Genomic DNA, 19,743 nt, shown 5'->3' with positions numbered 1-19,743 from the left:
GTGTGCAAACAGAACAAACGTGTGTCTGCACATGAAAGGAAAAGCTGCTGAATGCAAATGAACTTGCTGTGGTATGTTTCACCCTCCATATCCATCCATTCATTCTATATACACCGCTAGGAGACAGCTACACAAAACATCTGGGTGAAATAGATGGATAAGAAAGAAAGAGGATTATTACACAAATAAAGGATTACATGTATTAAAGCAGACTAATGAGAGCAGTGTGTTTGTATCAGAGAGTCTATCAGCTGCTGGGTAAACACTGAGACTCTTCACCTGCTGCTTCACTTGATCCCAACAACAAACAGCACAAACACTCACACACTTAATAATCACCTTAAATGCAACAATTTCTCAGTGCACTTTGGTACACACACTGCTGTGTACGTTTGAATATGCCTCTAAATTTACTTTTAGAAATGTAACTAAATGCTACAATACACTGACTGCATTTTTATATTAATTTTCATTCATTTCTTTATTATAAGTTGAATTTTGCAAAGATTAAAGAAGGTATGGCCTTTTTACTGTTGAACTATTTCACACTTTCGACATTTTAGAAACTGATTCACTGTTTTTGACACTTTTTTTTAAAAGATTGGTTTTATATCAACAAAATGAAAAAATAATTAGAATAAAGGTTTCAATATTTGTTCTTCGGAATGGTATTGATGTCAGAAAGCAAAAATATTCAGATTTTCTTGTTGGAAGATAAAATTTACTGCAATTGTATTACTGAAAAATACCAAAAAATACTTTGAATAAAATCTAAATATAAAGGAAAACTTGAGAAGTTGTGGGTTTTTCCAAAGTCCTGCAGAGACATGTAAGTCCACAAAAATCTCACCAAAATTGAATATTTTTCATATTCATTTTTTATATATTTCTAGAAATTCAAAGAACTGTCTTGGTTTTCTGTTTATTTTTCTATTTTCTTTACATGTTGTAAATCATATTTATGCTGCATTACGTCTCATCTTGCAAAAATAGTCCCAAAATATTACTAATATTCTATTTATTCCAGTAGATTCTATATATTTACTCATGCAGAATGGTATTTTTGGCCAGTTTTAGACACACTGCAGGCTGTATTTCTTTGGTAAACCGGAGGGGGATCAGTGTCTCTAATAAATGTAAATGTGTCGCTTCTTTCTGTCTAATCCTCCATCATTAAACATTCATCTCCTCCCTGAAGCTCCGACTTCTCTCTTAACGCGCCGCTCCGCTACTTTTCACACCCTCAACCACTTGACTCTTGGACCCGCCTCCGTCCTTTTTAACGGCCTGTTCAGGACGGAGGACACACTCTCTCAAGTCCGTCCTCATGTATTTTTCATGCTGTTGAACCCTCGCCGGTCGGCCCGAGCAGCTCCGGGCTCCAGCTCCCTTCTAACGGCATTCATGGACCCAAACCCTCCGCTGTCCGCTTCGCTTTAACGGGCTGCAGCCGCCGAATCCTCCGTGAGGACACAGACGTGGAATTTCTCCTGCTTCCGTCTCTCCCTGCGCCTCCTTTCGCGTCATGTCATTTGGCACCAGCGCAAAAATAGGATTCTCTGTCCGGGATATCCTTGATCTTCCAGACCGGTCCGGAAGATGCGGGTCCGGGACCGAGGAGACCGAGGAGGACGATGCTGAAGAGGCCTCAGCGGAGGCTCCGGAGTCGGAAAACGCGCAGAAACTGGGATTTAGCCGCCGGAGTTTGTGCGAGCGCGGCGGTGGAGGCTTCGAAAGGTGGAGCTGCGCATCCGGTAACCTGCATTTTTCATGTGAGGACAAACGCTTTTAACAATAAATAAATTATAAAAATAATAACTAAATAACTTAAGTGCATTTATTCCCATGTATGACTGTATGTTTAGGTATAATCTGCATCTCCTGCTCGCGCGTAATTTCCAAATAACAAGAAAATAATAGTATTAATATACTAAAATAGGGATTTATGTACCAAATATTTGTTGAATACCAGTTAAGTCTTATCAGCAAGTTTCTAAAAATGACCTCAGATTATGATTTAATCTATTTTTCTGATGGAACAGCAGCATACCCGTGCGTAACTGCGCCTTTTGTCTTTGTCTTTGTCTCCTTTTAATCGCCATACTTTACCAGATGATTTCACAATAATTAAATAACCCCCTTATTACTTATTAGATCAGTTAAACTCAGTCCTGTATTTCAAATTGCTGCTGATGATCAGTTTCTCTTCTTCATGGGGAGGGCAGCAGGTGGAGAGGTGCCCAGATTAGAGAATAAAATCTGAGCTGTGTTTATCTGCATAGTTAACATTCACTGATTTCTGTCGGAAAGGAAGTGAATTATTTCATTCTTCTTAAAGAAGTGAACGCTGATGGAAGTTTCTTTGAGTTCCACGGAATAATCAGAGTCCCGAGAGTAATCAGATTACTCTTCATTTCCCCCTGCAGTACACGGTATGTCTTTAGAGTCCCGCACCGATCCCAAGTCCCCCGAGCTCTCCATGGATGAGTCCCCGGACGCAGATCGGGAGCAGCCGTGCGGAGAGGCGCAGAAGAGCCGCGGCAGGAAGCGGCGCGTCCTCTTCTCCAAGGCGCAAACCCTGGAGCTGGAACGGCGCTTCAGGCAACAGCGCTACCTGTCCGCCCCAGAGAGGGAGCACCTGGCCGGACTGATCCGCCTCACCCCGAACCAGGTGAAGATCTGGTTCCAGAACCACCGCTACAAGATGAAGCGCGCCCGGGCCGAGCGCACCCTGGACGCGCTGCAGCTGCTGCCGGCCCGCCGGGTCGCCATCCCGGTCCTGATCCGGGACGGGAAGCCGTGCGACCGGATAACGGCGCACGACCTGGAGGCGACGCTCCGGTCCGGCCTCAGCCTGCCTCTGTGCGCCTATTCCCCGCTGCTGCACCCCGCATACGGGCCGGAGCACGGCGGCCTGCCGCAGCAGCACCCAGGGATGCAGCAGCTGGCGCACATGTACCACTGGAGCTGGTGAAGACAAGACTTTAACTGAAGGAGACATCTGAAAATATACCGACAAGTCCACTTTATAAGCTCGCATTCGGCCTTAAAATTCTAGTTTTTCATTAATGTTCCCCGCACAGAAGCCACTGTTAAATGATAACGAGCTCATTTGCAGAAGTGAGAAGATTGTCTTTTTTAAAAACTGAGTTTGGTGCATTTCAGGATAAATTTTACTGAGTCTGGAAACAAAATAGATTAAAACGAAAACTGTAAAGTTAAAGCCGAAGCTCCTATTAAAGGCTCATTTCTCCAGCAGTCCAAAAACACCTTTTAAGACAGGAATTAATGTAAAGACAAAATTCTCCAACAAACACTACTTTTTTCCTGTTTTTAAACCGGCTTGAAAAAACTGACTTTAACTCTCGTTCAGACGCGCAACACGTCTAAAACTACTGTTTCCACGAGCCGGAAGTCGAACTGATGAAGAAAAAACAGACCAAACCAAATGTTTTATTGGTTTTTGCTACTTTGTGAGATTTGTTTTGTTGTTTACGCCGTGTTTGCTACAAAATGTCACTTTTACCGCAAGTGTTGTTTTTTCTCTCCACTGTGTTTTTTTAAAATCTATTTATAATGTTGACCGGTGAGTGGGTTTTTAATAAACTCTGTATTTATGACGGTAAATAAAAGTTGGAGCAGGTGTGAGTGGTTTGATTCCAGCCTGTACTGAGGAAGATGAGGATATGATCTAGTTTTTAAACTGACTGTTGCGGATTTTATGATGATCAGGCGCATTATCAGAGCGTTTTTCTCTTTTATCCTGTAAATAAATAACCTTAAGTCAAAATCTTGAATAAATCGAAGTTTTGGACACGTTGGTTCTTAAACTGACTCCTAAAATTCCTATAATATCTCAATCCAAAGCAGAAATGTGTCTAAAAAGTGTCAACATTAGTATCTGCTTTTTGGGGAACAATTATGGAGAATTTGTGCAGCTAAAATTTAGTTTTATTATTTTATTGTGACAAGGGGGAAGAAAAACATAAACAGAAGTCAAGTTTTCAGCAGTGGCATTTTAAGAACAAGTGTTTGTTAATTAAAGATACATTTAAAGTATGTAGATATTAAAAAATAAATAAATCCAAACAGTATTCAAAAAGTTTTGTAAAAATCAACATTTTTGAATGGGGTCAGGTCTATTTCAGAAGAGATAAAATATGATAGGATCTTAGTTATGGTGATGAGCCATTGTGACCTTTTTTCTTTCTTCTGAATCATAAACATCAGAGCAGACAGAGGATCATAAGCAGCATTTAGGGCAGTGGTTCCCAAACTGGGGATTAGGACCCCCCAGGGAGTCCCAGGACAAATCTGATGGGTCCCAACATGAACTGAACTGAAAGGGGAAGTATAGATTTTCCTCCTTATTCTGTAAAAACCTGACTATTCACACTTTTTCACGTCTCTAAGAACACCTCATATGTAAGAATCTACAATGAATGAAATAATATCCTGACAACAGTCTGTCACAATGTAAAGAATCCACTGAGGCATCATGTGTTTGGGCTCTCCAGCACAAATGTAGTCCTTCAAAACTGTAAAACTACACAACCAACTCTGCAGAGTGAGCAAATGCTTCCTGTTGGTTTGAGGCGATATAAGTGATAATAACTTTCTGAGAATATGAGTGATATGGCAGGTCTTTCAGGATCTGATCTGGAGGCAGTGGATCAAAATCTAGTATGAATAACAACATTAATTTAGCTGATATTTAGCTCACATGTTGCACATTTCTGCATTCATTTGTGCTGAATCAAATTACTGCGTAACAGATCAGCACAATGCACACTCAGGGTCTCATTCTCTAATCCAGCCAGGCTCATCTTCAGTCAGATGTGAAGCCTGACGCCACTCTCATGTCTAATCCAGCCTTTTAGCTTAGCTTAGCATTAAGGTGCAAACATGAAGAAACAACTTTACTTGTCTGAAAGTAAAAGGCCAAGAAACAGTCCAACACATAACCTGTAGCAAAACCACAATTTGAATTCTTTGATTTTTTTGCAAATAAACCAATAAGACTGAATTTTTAGCATTCATGCTAACTTAACCAGCGCCACTGTCACGTTTCCCTTACAGACGGTGGTGTTAATCTAACTCTCTGCAATAAAGCTGCTTCACACTTGCATGTTTTCATCCGTCTGGTGAAGAAAACACAGTGAAATATTCGACCTCAGTAAAATGTAGCTCAGATGGCATCCTGGTTTTAGCTCCTCTGGGCCCGAATATCTTTGTTTTGACAGGATTACTGCAGCAGACGACTTCATTCAGTGGCAGAAAAGCAGCTATTTACTGTGTTGGGACAAAGAAAAGAAAGACCCCCCTACAGGGTGTGTGTTTGTGTGGGGGTCAGAGGTGAGCTCATCTCAGAGGGATGATGTCATGGGGGTGGAGGGTGGGGGGGTCAGGGCTTTGAGACAGTTATAATGTGTCACCTGCTGCTATAAAAGCCAAGAAGAAGAAGAGGAAGAAGAGGGGGAGGAACCAATCTTTGGAGTTTAAAGGGCCAGTCTGGTGCTTCTTGTTTTGTGCTGGTGCACATTTTGGAGAGTACAAGGTAAGTCTGTTCACACTGTACACTTATTTATGTCAACAAATCCCATGAAAAGATCAGAACCAACATCTGATTCTGCTAACAAGAAACGTGTTTATTAAAGCCTGAGTCCTCTGAGCCACCACAGCTGCATTGTTGTCCAAAAACTGATAAAAGACACACTGCGGCACTGATGAAATAGTTCCTAAACTGGATGTTTAATACAGATGTCATGTCTACTGCCTTTTTTTTTTTAATAAAATAAAAATCAGCTCAACCGTCAATATTTGGCTCAGTTTTGTCCAGTTTGCAGCCATGTTTTGACCATTTCTGAAGTACTTTTTGCTAATAACCTGTCAACCATTACTTTTAGCTATCTCAACCATTTATATTAGTACTGTCAAATGATTAAAATTTTTAATCACACTAATCACAAGGGTTCTGTGGATTAATTTTGATTCATCACGATGAAATATCATTCACTTTTAATCTATATTAATCACGTTTCATTTTGGTTGTGCAAACAGACTCAAGAAAGAAGAGAATATATGTGCACTTAAGGTATTTTTTAAACACCTTTAAAGATTCATGTTAGAATCCCCGACTAATGCATGTTTTGCGTTAACAAGGTACTTTAAGCTGGAAGTGCTTCTGTGAAAAAAAAAAAACGTCTTCCTGCAGAGTGTGCATATTACTGTATTTCTGTCGACTTTTCCGTCTTGGGTTTTTTTGTATTCAAATTTCCCACCAAAAGGGCCAACGTGCTGTTTAGTAGGGCCTGACCGACATGGATTTTTTGAGGCCGATTCCAATATTTGGCAGAAAAAAATTCTGATAACTGATTAATCAGCCGATTAATTTAAAAAATATATAATGAGTAGAACAACTTCTCTTTTGGTCCCTTAATGCTTAGAACAACAAAGATATGAATTACAGGCAGAACATTTTACTGTTTTACAATATTTTGATATTTAGTATTTGTTTAACTTCACAACAGAGAGGAATTTTCAAGTACGAAAACTTGCAACAGCATTAAACCTCTGGGAAATTATATAACCTTAAAAAACGAGTCAGTCTATAAATGTTATGAAATATATCTGGTCTCGTACATCCTGCTGCTGCAAATTAGAGGTAGGTAGGTATATATATATATATATATATATATATATATATATATATATATATATATATATATATATATATATATATATATATATATATATAAATATATATATATATAAACACACACACACATATATGCTGTATATAAGCAACATAATGAGTGAAGCTACTAGCAACACATTATTTCTGCAGCCCTCTGAATTGTGCTGGCCTTGAATTGTGTTGCTATATACTGAGAGATGTTTCTGATATTTATATCAGTGAGGGTTCACTAAATAACAGACTCACCCCTCTGTGCAACATAATGCAGTTCAACAAGTCAAACTACATCCTGCTGAAGAATGATGCTGCTGAATCAACACGTCAACAAACAGTTTCAACACAAACTAAACATTAAACCTTGATGAAGGATCAGGCTGTGTTAGTTATATGTTCTTGAAAAACTATAACTGTAAATATGTGTTTTAAGCAGCAGTGAACAGCTGTTAGTCTCTGTAGCTGGTTACTGATCAACATGACTTTACGTCACGGATGAACTGCGCTGGGGTTTTGATCTGCTGGTTCAGGTGGATCTGACTGGTTCAGGTCTGACTGGCTCAGGTTTGGAGGGCTGAAGGTTTGTTCATGAGAAGAGGAGCAGCTGCAGTAACTGCAGCAGGTTCAGATCAGTCAGCAGATGAACGTACAGAATATTGATCTGCGTTCCTGCGACTGTACACTGAGCCAGCTGCTCCTCTGACTACGATCACGATCAGATCTCCAGATTACACAGCAGAGCCGAGAGAACATTCAGCTTTAGCTTGTGCCTGGTGGTTTTTTTTTTTTAAATTTATTTAAATCACTGAGCAAAGCCAGGACCTGATAAACAGATAGTTTCACTCGACCACCAGGCGTCACCAGAATCACACGATTAGATCTTCAACACAATGAAGAGCTCAGAGCAGAGCTGCCACCAATGAATATATTCATATCAGTTAATCTGACGACTGTTTTGCAGATTAGTCAGTTAATCGAAACAGCCAGTTTTCCTACAAAAAAAGCAAAATGACTCTTTCAAGTTTATTGTTTTTTGGTATGTCACTGCATAAAGCAGCACAGGAGGAAATGTCAGCTAAACTTAACATTTCAAAGTATAAAACTGTGGGGTTAAATTGGCAACTACAACATGATACAAATAAATACAAAAGAAGACTTATTGTTTTGGTTGGTAAAGCTTCTGAGCTGTGTTCCAGTTATTGTTTCATATTTGCTTCATTGCCAAACACTTAAATGAGAACAGCTTTGTTGGGAATCTGGCCTTATTGAAATACACTATATGTGAGCACAGAGAGCAGGAGAGAAGTGCCTCCACGGTGAATTACACCTGTGTGTTTCTCTTCAGGGGTTCGTGCATTACGCTGACGGTGATGTTCGTTTTGTGCTCATTCAAAGTACTCCCATTTTTTCCAAACGCCCTGGTTGCTGAAAACATTTACACTGAACCACATCCATCTCTGCTGTAGCCACCATTACTTTAAACTGTAATTTTGACTGGAGCTAACCAATGTCCGGAGCCAGAAACAACTCATGTTATGGTGCAGGAAATGCGCAATGATAGTGATGAAAACAACTGTGTTACGGCCACAGGTAATTGTGTGCCGTCTGGTTTCTGGGGTGGATTCCTTTTGGGCCTTTGTGTCTGGAGATGGCATACTTGGGTTCAGCTGTGGCTGGTTTCAGAGCCTCTCCGAAACCCCAGCTGCCAGCCATTTCAAATGATGACTCTGAAGTAGACAACCTGGACTCCAGCCTTGTTCTCCCCGCCTTCCGACCTGTCTGACTGGTCCACCGTCCAGTTCCCTTCCACCTTCAGCCATCTGGGTGCAGCCACCACCACAACAGATAGGTGTATATCGGCAACCAAGTTCGCAGTTGAGGCGGCTGGTATTTGTAACCAGTTGGTCCTGGTTCCTCTGTTTGAGTGGTGTATTGTTTGTGTTCCTGTGTGAGCCGTCGGTCCGTAGTTACTTGTGGTGGGTACTACGGACATTTCGAGCTTCTATTGGCGGTTGCTAATTTGGTGTGGAGACTGAGGCTCCAGTTAGCAGTCCGCCAACTTAGTGAAGAAGCTGTTTAGTAATTTGAGTCTTCATGTACTGTGTGTACAATGTCTGTGTTTAGAGGTGCCAGTTTTGTTTAGCTCCTTCTGTGCACTCCTTGTATTAGTTTCTGTTAATTGTGCACTCCTTGTATTAGTTTCTGTTACTTGTGGTGGGTGTTGCTACTGTATTTAAGTTTGGCTAGGGAGTTTTGTTACTTTGCTTGTGTTTTAGATAGTTTTACAAACTCTGTTAGCCTTAGTTTGGTTTTATTTTGTTCTTTAATTTGGCAACACCCACCAGTCTTGTTTTCTTTGTGAACATTTTTGTGTTAATTTGCTACTGGGCGATAAATTCCTTTACCTGAACCATTAACATTCTGGTTATTTTATTGCGTCCAGCTGACCCTAGAGATTGGATCGTAACAATTGTTATAACCTATTAAATATAAAGGCAAAAAGTGTAGGATCCACCAGCCATTATTACACAGTGGAACAGGACAAGAACAGATTTTGTCTGTCTCTTTCCTGCTCTGGGGTTAACACCTTCACTGCCAAAGGTTGGAGATGGGGCTTGCTTTGATTAGTGGAGCCGAGACACTAAGACACTGCAAGCAAGACGCTTTCCAGATCTGGTACGAGGATGCAAAGTGATGAATCAGCAGGAGAGCACCAGACCAGACTTTAAAGGATTCCCCTACACAGATCTCCAGGATGTAAATTAGGCCTGTTTCAGACAAGAGACTGGTTTAAACTCCCAGCCACTATCAGGCCTACAAGGGACCAAATGGATGCCAATAAACATTTGGACTGATTCCTGAGCCATTGAAGGGAGGCTCAGGAACCTGGATGACAACTTTGAAGACAGTCCACTCACTGACAAGGGAGCTCTGGACTCATGTCAGAACCAACAAAGACAATCATCCCACAATTCTGGACTCAACTCCTTCTTATGTACATCCATTTCACAGAACACATGAACTTTTCAATAACTTCATGGTCAATCTACACCTTACCTTGCCTTTAATCTTTTATTCCTCCTGATTGGTATCAATATGATAATTCGTAACATGTCTATCATTCACATGATCAAATTTGGTATCGTTCTGATCCCCTGTCTGTCAGTAATGCATCTAGGTAAATTATGTTCACCAAATTACAATATTTTTGTAGTTATAGATGCCACAAAATTATCTGCAAATGCAATTATGCGAGGGACATCTGGACTTTAGCCCTCTCCAACAGAGGTTGGTCCAGGTGCCCCCCTTACTTAATGAGATGCAAGAATCTGTTTTAAAAGACCACATCTGAAAGCACCACTTTGAGCTCTCCTTTACCATCAGAATCCTCCTTTGGAGGAGTCCTCCTTCACCATCAGAGCTCTCTTTTACCATCGAGTTCTCCCGAGTCCGAGGCTCCACTCTGTCCACCGCTGTTCTGACCCACATCAACAAAGGCTGACCAGACCATCCACCGAGGCATCATCATCATCATCATCATCATCATCATCATCATCATCATCATCATCATCATCATCATCATCATCATCATCATCACGGCACACAAGTACCTTTCAGTCACTGGAACTTGGTGCAACTTTCCCAAATTATCTTTTCAAAGAGCAAATATACAAGCTAACAAATTAGCCTACTATGAAATTGACGGCTGCTTTCAGGTGTGGTCTATTTTTCCCTTTGACTCAGAACACCATATTTCAAGCGTAATATTTAATCCCAGTGTTACGTTAAAATGTTGCCTTCTCTTCCATCCCTTTTCCTTCACTCACATCTCACCATCATATTTGTTTTGTGATGTTGTTATTCATCGTAATGTGCGTTATTGTTGTTGTTATTGTTTGGTTTAGTTTAATAAATGTACATAAACATAAGTTCAGTGCCTCAATTGTTTTGTTGTTCACATTTTGGTCCCTAACTTGTATAGATTCCAGCTACCTCAATTTTATACATAACCTGTCAAGCTAAATAATTCCCCTTACGTTTCCTGCAGCTCTTCTTGACAGTGCAACAAGAAGTGTTTCATGTGCTGCATTATTATATCTGTCTAATCTAAATACTTTGCTGGTCGAATATCAGGTAGACTCTGTAATAACTCTGCATAGAACCCTTAACCCCATTTAAGCAAACATTTATCCTACATTTTATACATTGGTGGACAAACATTATTAATAATCTTACAGTTATAATTGGCGGCGAAACTATTTAACCTTTATAAACATATATTAAGAAATCCTACAAAAGTGCCAGTTAAAAATGATGTTGACACATTTTCACTGACACGCCACTATTGGTCAGTCATGAAAACAAAACAAAGACTGAATTTTCTTTTCATAGTGGTTGCTAAAAATGAAAACAGTTGCATTATGCCAGGTTAAGTAAACAGCGTTGGTGTTTTTCACAACTGAATACACAGACTGAGTCCAGATTTTGAGGTTTAAATGTCCAACTGTAGAATCACCTACAGACTTTTGTGTTGTTTTGTTGACACTTACGCTCTGGACTCAGCTGTAAAACCAGACTCACCTGTAACACGACCAGACTGGGCCTGAACCCTGAGAACTGACCCCTCATCTTCTCCACCTCCATCCTCAGTCTATCCCTCACCAACCTGCACACACAGACCCAGGATCAGTTTCTGGTCATTCATTTACAAGTTTAATCCGCTGAAAATGTTTACTCCGGCTTGTCTGGTGTGATTGAGGGAGATAGAAGGTAGATAGTGGGACAACCTGAGAGAATTCGGATGTGGACGTACTTGGATGTCTTGTTGCCGGAGACGACGGTTGCTACTGATCGCCTGCTTCCTTGGCAACCAGAGGCCACGAGACGGAGTGAGAGGGTGGCCAAGGACAACATGACTGAGAGAGAGAAAGCATCAGTTAACAGCTTGTTTATATTTCACATTAGCAGCTGAAATCAGAGACAGACTGAACCTGATGAGGACGAATCAGCAATTATCTCCTAATCAGCTAAATGAGAGCGACGAGAGGTTCGAAACGCACGATGAGTCGTGATCGGACTGAAGGAAGGAGGGTTAAATACCTGGAAACATGGTGCTGTTTACTGATAGACCAATACATTTACCTGATCTTCAGTCTGATCATTTCCTGGTTTAAGTTGTATTACTAGCAGAACAAGGAAACGTGGACAGTGTGAGAGGGTTCAGCCTCCTCTGCTGGTTTTCTTCCAGATCCTGAAGCACTCACAGGAGAAGCTTCTGGTTTTACAGCTGCCAAGAAAACCAACTGAAAATACAGGGCTACTTCTGAAATCTGTCTGCAGTCACTTAAGATTTATAATGGCTTGGATATAAAAAAATCTAGAACACAAAGACCGGGCTGTCAAGTCGTCATATTGCTTGTTTTTCATCTGTTTCTTCTTTCCAGTGTTTTCCTTTTCCTCGTGTTTTCTGTGTTAGTTAATCTTTAATGTCACTTACTGTTTAATTTTGATAGTTACATTCTTGTGTGTCTTAGTTGGCTTTATTTCCTGTTTTTGTCTCATTCCCACCCCCGTGATTCAGTGAATGTTTCCATATGTCCTTACTTAGGTTGGTGCATTTAGTTTTGTGTTTCTCTCTGTCCTTCGCCAGTTCGTCTCTTGACTTACTAAAATCCAGCTCGTGCTCTTTTGTATCCTTCATCACTCAACCATGTTCCAGTGTGTCTCCTTGCTGTTTTTCAATCTTTGGGCTTTTATTGTTGGACTTTGTTTGGCCTATCACCCTTTTTATTAACTGGATTTCCTGGCTGCATTTTGTTTGTTTCCCTGCCAACCTTTTACAACAACTTCAGTAAGTTTTCTGAAGGTTTAGGTTTTGTTTGCTTTAGTGGACCGTCTGCTATGTGTCAGAGTGAAAGAAATAAAAACATGATTACTATGAAAGAGAATAATGCCTGCTTTGTTATCTCTGCTTGAACCTTTTTAAACACCCTCATATTTATGTACAGGGCTATTCAAAAAGAATGAACCGATTTCATTATGCAATATTTTAATAAGGAAAAGCAATAGAAAATTCCAGCTTAGTCACAAGTATTGTACTCCCAATCAACTTTTATTTCCTGTCATGCAAGTGTTCAATGCGGCCACTACTTGCAGCATGAGCAACATCAATGCGATAAGAGAATTGCTCCCAGACGTGTATCAGCATATCACGAACCACTGAGTTGATCACTGCTGTTATTTGATGTCATTTGATGACCTTAAACATCAAATAAAAGTTGACTTGGCTGGAGTTTTCTATGGCTTTTCCTTATTAAAATATTGCGTAATGAAATCGGTTCATTCTTTTTGAATAACTCTGTATTTTGTTGAAATTTTGTCTCCTTTTAAACTTGTCAAGAAGCTTCCACTTGAAAAATTCAAACTCAGTAACAGTAGCAACCTTGAATACTACATGTCTCCATCAGAGCGATACCTGAAAAACTGCAGCAGAAACTGACTTTTTTTTTTTTTTTACTTCAACTTAAACCAATCTCTAAATGGAGAGTTAATAACAGCTTTAAGAAGATGAGTGTGTGACACTGATGTTACTTCAAAATAACTGCCAAATTTAATGCAACAGAACTGAAGCGCAATGAAGCTGCTTTCATTTTAATCACAGTTCCACCGCTTTGTAGCTTTATAACAATGATGGCAGGTTGTGTTGGGCCTCGAATAGAGACGTCCAATGTGGAAATGGTTAATAACAAACTTTAAATTGCACCAAAGAAGATTGAAACAGACAAAAATGGGGAAAGAAAGCATTGAACCCGTCTCCCATCCAGATACAAAACTAAATCTTTAAAGTAGCGGCAGCTGACAGGTGAATGTAGAGCTGTACAAACTGCAGGATCTCCCTCTGAAATGTGCTGCAGTTAAAGCATAAAGCTGCATGGGCTGGAAGTATCAGTACCTCTTGTGTACAGCACTCGTCCCTTCGTGCTGTCATTCATGCAGATATTTTAACTGTTTCACAGCTTTCAAACTCTTCTTTTCAGCATAATTTCAGTCATTAGTTCTGACGTCCCACTTAATCAATTTAACAGATTGTAATTAAACCCAAAATCGCCTGAAAAATGTGTCAAACTTACTTAAAATAGTCTTATAGAAAAGCTGAAGGTTGTAAAAAGGGAAAATTCTGTTTTATGGGCACTTATATAGCAGCAAAATGTAAGAACTCAAACTAAAGGAAAGTATGAAAGTCACTGTGTATTCATCATTCACAGGCTGAAAGATCTCCACAGGCAGAAAAATGAGACTCTTATAAAGTTCCACATCAGCATTTGGAGCTGCTCTCTATACTTATCTCTACATGATACATGAGTACAGTTCTGTTACTATTAAATAAACATGCTCAGACGAAAGACCAGAGATGGAACGAAATAACTTCCAACCCAGTTTGGTCGCTGAACGTGTTAATGATTAAAAACTAAAGGCACAGTTTTGTGTGTCGCCACAACCTACAGTGGAAAGTTGACACTAAATCCGACTGTTTTTGCTCAAACTGTCAAACTTTCAGAGTCAAACTGCAGCTGGACGCAAACACAAACATCTGTGCAGCTCCGTCTCTTCGCCACGTTAACAAACAACAAGCCTGAAAGTTTCCCAGGATTAATGACTGCAGCTGCAGGCACATAAGAAGATGTGTTGAGGAAAGAGAAAGATGAATGTGTCTGAAAAAGACAGAAAGTAACAGCAGTAGCAGCAGCAGCAGCAGCTTACCTGAGAGTCGAGCAGGAACGCAGTGACGCACAGCTGCAGCAGATGTTTGTCATTCATTCCTGTGGTTGACTCTGTGGGTATTTCTGTCCAGGTATGGAGGATCTGCTGTGACAAAATAAAAAGCAATATGCTGGAGAGGCAGCTGCAACTATTCTTACACCTGAGTGATAACTGTACATTGATTAGTTAGATACTGAACAAATACAAATATTGGCTTTTAGTATTTTTAATACTATTGCCGAAAAGAAAAGCAATGGCAAAAGTCGCTGAAGATTTCAGTTCTATCTTGCAGAAATGATGTTTATATGAAACTAAACTGAAACAAGTTTGCTTTAAAGCAGGGGTGTCAAATTCATTTTAGTTCAGCCCAATTTGATCTCAAGTGGGTCGGACTAGTAAAATCACAGCAAGACAACCTATAAATAATCACAACTCCAAATTTTTCCTTTGTTTTAGTGCAAAAAAAAAGTACATTCTGAAAATGTTCACATTTAAGGAATTATCTTTTTACAAAACATCATGAACCTCAAATTTCTTAAGAAAAATAATAATAATTTCAGCAACACTATGCCTCACTTCATCATTTACACATTACAACTACAGGTTGTAATGTGATCTGTAACTACAAGGAACAAAACATTTAGTCATCTGGAAATGAATGATATAGTATTTTACTTTGTGATCAAAATGACAAAAGTCAGACAAAAAAAAGACAAAAAAACAATAAAAACAAGACAAAACATTACAAAAATGAGTAACAAAACTACAAAAAAAGAGACAAACTATGTGAAACAAAACAAAAATGAGACAAAAAAGTTACAAAGCGACAAAATAATGGACAAACAACAAAAATGAGAAACAAAATGACAAATAAAGCAAATAAAATATCCTCAAGTCTCCTATGTAGGATTACTATGACCTGGATGACTGTGAATCTATAGACATTTTGACACCAATGAGCTTCCAGTCAAGAACTACAAGTTAAGAGACAATGTGAGTGTGTGGACAAGTGCTTCTTGTCTACTTTTAACTGAAATAAATATGCAGCGTTGTATTACATGTCATATTTGGGTTGATAACTAGAATTCAATTTCAATTCAATTTTATTTATATAGTCAAATTCACAACATCAAAAGTTTTAGAACACCCCAATTTTTCCATTTTTCCATTTTTGTCCAGGCCTGTTTCATGAGTTTATTTTTTTTTAAATAATTCTGTTGAACCACAGTTCAAAAGCAATGTCTGATTTTCATTGGTTAATTTCATAGAATTTTTATTTATTATTATTTTTGTCAGATTTAAATTATTTCTGTGACCATTGTGGGTTTTTCTTTCATTAACCAAGGGGTACCAACAATTTTGTCCATGTGTGTATAAAACAAACATGTTTGTTGTTTAAAGCTACATATACGTGCATTCATTCATCGATTCAGTTGTCAACCAAAATTTTCATCTGAATTGAAAAACTTTGCTTACTGTGTCAAATATTGCTATTTGACAAAAACACGATTAATACGAAGCCTGTAATTAATTACAATTTTTTTCGCGTCCTACCAATTCACATATTTACATGATTTTTCAGATTTTAAGTTACTATTTCTATTATTTCATTTATTTATGTAAATTCATATATTTTCATATTTTCAAGGATTATTATTACTATTATTGTTACTATTAATCAAAACGTTCCTGTGGCTTGGCTTTTAATACCTTGCGGGATGGTGACATTTTATTACTTTTAAATCTTTCAGATGTTATATTTTAGTGCTGTTTTATTGCTGTTTATTTTTTGTGTTCTCCCACCTTCAATGACAAACAATTTTCATTGATAAATTCAGAGTTAATGTGCAGTTTCCACACTTGAAAAAGGATGATCTCATCTACCTGTGCTTGAGCTGGACTCCACTCACTGACCAAACAGTTGATTTGTTTTTCTTTCCTTCTTTTATTTTGCAGTTAGCCGTTTTAGTTCAGAAGATGACAACTTCACAAGTTGATGAGGTGAAAAACCTTTAAACAGAAACACAGAGGAACAATGTTCACATACTGCAACTCATAGCAAACAGTAACAAACATGTCCTTATATGCACCAACTTCACCTCATTGACAAATATTATCCTGAATTTACACTTTGACAATTTTCACATGAGAAACAATTGAAGCAAATAAATTATGGCATGACTAATTTTTAACCCAATCATGTACCACATGGATTTGCCTATATGTTAACTTTTCAACATATTTATATTTTTAACTTATATTTTTTTAATTATCTATTTAAAATGCATTAAGTGATTTTTAAAGTCCAATCTTTTCCAAATCCAATAAATGAAGTGCAAATAACAAATCATTACCGATAACCTTCTATAAACTATTTTAAATACTTCCACCACTCACCATGCTTATAAATCAACTGGCATTTGAACCGTAGCTACAAAACTCCAATTAGCACCATCATCTACCTGCAATCTGACTTATAACTGACCGATTACAAAACACATGACGGCTATTCGCACACAGACATGAAAAAGTTAAAGCTGCAAACGGTTCGTGAATGGCGCCGTTGTCCGTGGCTAAAGCTAATGCTAACACAGGATGCAGCAGCAAACATGGGGCGGGTTAAACGCTTTCAGCTCGCTCGGAGTTCCGCATCTTGCCGGCTGCTACCCGGGCCTTGTACACGAATCAGTCCTACACAGCTGGCCGCAAATCTTAACGCGTTTTTAAAGTGAAGCTCACTTCACCAGCTCCTCCTCAGGTGCTGTGTGCGTCTCTCTGTATGCCCCAGGTAACAACCCAGCGGCAGACTGGTTCCGCTCAGCTGACTTTCGCACCTGTGTGTGTAAACACTTACTCGTTATTTCTTCAAGATTTCAGCGTTTTATAGAAACCTCCAGTTAGACTCAACAAGTACTACGATTTCATTTCGTTTACTTTATTTAGTATTAGGACTAGTTTTAGCTGATGACAACCACAGAGCTCTGGCGCATAGCAACAGTCACGTGTTGGGGACGTTGCAAACACGTGACAGTAGATCTCTATGACAAATGTCACAGAGAGCTACTGTCAAGTGTTTGCAACAGTCAAGTGTTGGGTTGCAAACACGTCACAGTGGCTCTCTCTGTGACGTCAGCTATGATGTCATATGAGCGGCCCCAGAAACCTATAAATGCAGTTCGAACAGTCACTTTGAACAACTCGGAACTCGGAACTTCAGAATGGCAAATTCTAGACCCCACTCGCGGACTCAGCGGGTTCCGGCACTGCCGGAACTTCAAGCTGAATTACAAAGGACCAGAGACAACGAACTCAAACTGATGGAAACCGTAAAAACACTCAACGAAAAGCTTCGCAATGTGGAAACTTCTAAAAACAATTGGAAGCGAGAAGCAAAAAATGCTGAGTTTAATCTGCAAAATCTCAAAAGTGAGATGGGAAAAAAAGACACAGAGAGACTCAGTGAAATTAAAAAACATGAGGAAAATGCTGCAGCTCTCCTGAAGAAATGCAAGGACCTTAATAACAGGTACGCAATTGAACGTACACTGCGGGAGCAGAAAGATAGTGAAGTGGAAAAGATGAAGTCCATTCAATCTGAAAATGAGAAAGTCACTTCAAAGTTTGCCAACTTAGACCAGCAGTTTCAGAAGCTGGCAAATGAAAGAGAAAAAGAAAAAAAAAACACAGAAAAAATGAAGGAGCAGTTAGGCATGGAACGTCAGAACTGTCAAAAAATAGAAGAACAGCTATATGTCTCAAGAGCTGAGTCAGAGAAACTAAAAAAACAACTTAGTCATGTTGAGACGGAGGGCATACAACTAGCACAAGACCTACAGAGCTGTAAAAAGCGTGTGCGTGAATTTGAAAAGCAAACCAGAGAGATGTCAAAAACTATCAAGCATAAAAATATTATCATTGAAAATATCCAATTCGAGATAGAGTTGAAATCTGATCAAATAGAAAAACAGTCAGAAGAGGCCCGCAAGCAGCGTGCCATCATTGGAAAAATGCTGGAGGAAAGAAAAAATCTCTGCAGTGATTTTGAGATAAAACTGGCAGAAAACAACAGAGAAAACCATAGAAGCATTTTGGCCAGAGACGAGGAAATGTTTCATCTGAATGTAGCTGTCAACGACGCTCACATACGTCAGAAACAGCTGGCAATAGCCTCAGAAGCTATAAAATGTGAAAAACGGGTATCAGAAGGAAACCTGTCGAAGACTGAAGCGGAACTCACTAAAGCTCAAGAAACTATTCAGGCCTTGAAAAATGCTATGAGTGCAATGACCACTGACCAAGGTTGTGAGGTCTGTAAGCACAAGGACGATGATCTGGACAAACTTAGGGCCGAGTATCGTTGTCTGAAAAATGAGCTGAAGAAGCAGCAGGCCAAAAGCAAAATAGAATGGGACAAGAAAATGTCTCTCGCTGTTAAAGAAGCCGTAGCAAAAAAAGACGCCGAGATAGAAAAGTTAAGCAAAGACTTAGTATACCACAAAGAGGTTTTAGCGCTGCAGCAGCAAGAAATGCACCAACAAAAAACTATTCAAAAGCAAGCAGAACATATCCAGACTGTAACGGAGCCAACAACCAAAGTTCCTGGTGGTCTGCCGCTGAAGGCTTCAGAATTGTTGGTCACCAGCGCTAAATCTGAAGCGTGTGAGTTGCTCACTACAAGGAAAAGCAATAGAGACCGCTCTGAGCAACGCCTCTTGGCTGAGCTTGCAACAACAGCACAGCAGCTGGAGAACAAAACTCAGGAAGTGGATGAACTGAAGCGCAAACTGTCTCTACGGCCAGAAGATGACGCAATAGGAAAACTACAAAGGTGTCGATGGGACAACAGACAACTAAAAACTCAGCTGAAGGCTCTCCAGGGATGCGTCACTGCATACCATGACAATTACAAAAAGGTGGTTGATGACAACAAAAAGCTGACAGACGAGCTGAGGCTTTTAAGATTGGAAGTCAAACAGGCTAAAAAGACCCAGCCTCACACTCTGACTCAATCAAGGGTCAAGTCTGAAATAACGTCGGAAAAGAAGACCACCAATACTCATTTGTGGTCACCGAAGCCGACGTTATCGCCATCAGCCATCAGGGCTGAGGAGAAGAGGAAAGAGTCTGTCAAACTCCCGCCCATCATAACGAGACCCCTCTGTGCTATCAGACAGATCAGGCCTGGCCCACCTCCACACTGATCTACATGCTTCTATTAATCTGATGTGTACTTTCCTTTTTTATATTAAAATAAAAAATCTTAACCTATAGTACTGGGAAATTTAAAAACA

General features: G+C 39.5%; 1 protein-coding gene and 1 long non-coding RNA gene across 2 annotated transcripts; one reads left to right on the top strand and one right to left on the bottom strand.

Moving 5' to 3' along the window:
- Nucleotides 1-926: 926 nt before the first annotated feature.
- nkx2.2b (NK2 homeobox 2b) lies at nucleotides 927-3,643 on the top strand. The gene is made up of 2 exons (XM_035957774.2): nucleotides 927-1,772; nucleotides 2,427-3,643. Exons 1-2 carry the CDS (start codon nucleotides 1,526-1,528, stop codon nucleotides 2,972-2,974), a joined length of 795 nt encoding a protein of 264 aa, XP_035813667.2. The 5' UTR covers nucleotides 927-1,525; the 3' UTR covers nucleotides 2,975-3,643.
- Nucleotides 3,644-11,191: 7,548 nt separating this feature from the next.
- LOC118471722 (uncharacterized) lies at nucleotides 11,192-14,562 on the bottom strand. Its single transcript, XR_004849071.2, has 3 exons — nucleotides 14,453-14,562; nucleotides 11,505-11,607; nucleotides 11,192-11,357 (listed from the first exon to the last, which is right to left on the bottom strand). It is a non-coding gene; the product is annotated as an uncharacterized LOC118471722 (long non-coding RNA).
- Nucleotides 14,563-19,743: the final 5,181 nt, after the last annotated feature.

The sequence above is a fragment of the Amphiprion ocellaris genome, chromosome 12 (genome assembly GCF_022539595.1).
Source record: "Amphiprion ocellaris isolate individual 3 ecotype Okinawa chromosome 12, ASM2253959v1, whole genome shotgun sequence".
Taxonomy (NCBI): domain Eukaryota; kingdom Metazoa; phylum Chordata; class Actinopteri; family Pomacentridae; genus Amphiprion; species Amphiprion ocellaris.
Note: the sequence above shows the minus strand (reverse complement) of the source record. Positions and strands in the feature narration are given on the sequence as shown.

Bases quoted from the DNA above. Each gene is read 5' to 3' on its own strand.
- nkx2.2b (XM_035957774.2), top strand. From the start codon at position 1,526: ATGTCATTTGGCACCAGCGCAAAAATAGGATTCTCTGTCCGGGATATC. The intron at 1,773-2,426 runs GTGAGGACAAAC...TTCCCCCTGCAG, and splicing joins CGGTAACCTGCATTTTTCAT to TACACGGTATGTCTTTAGAG.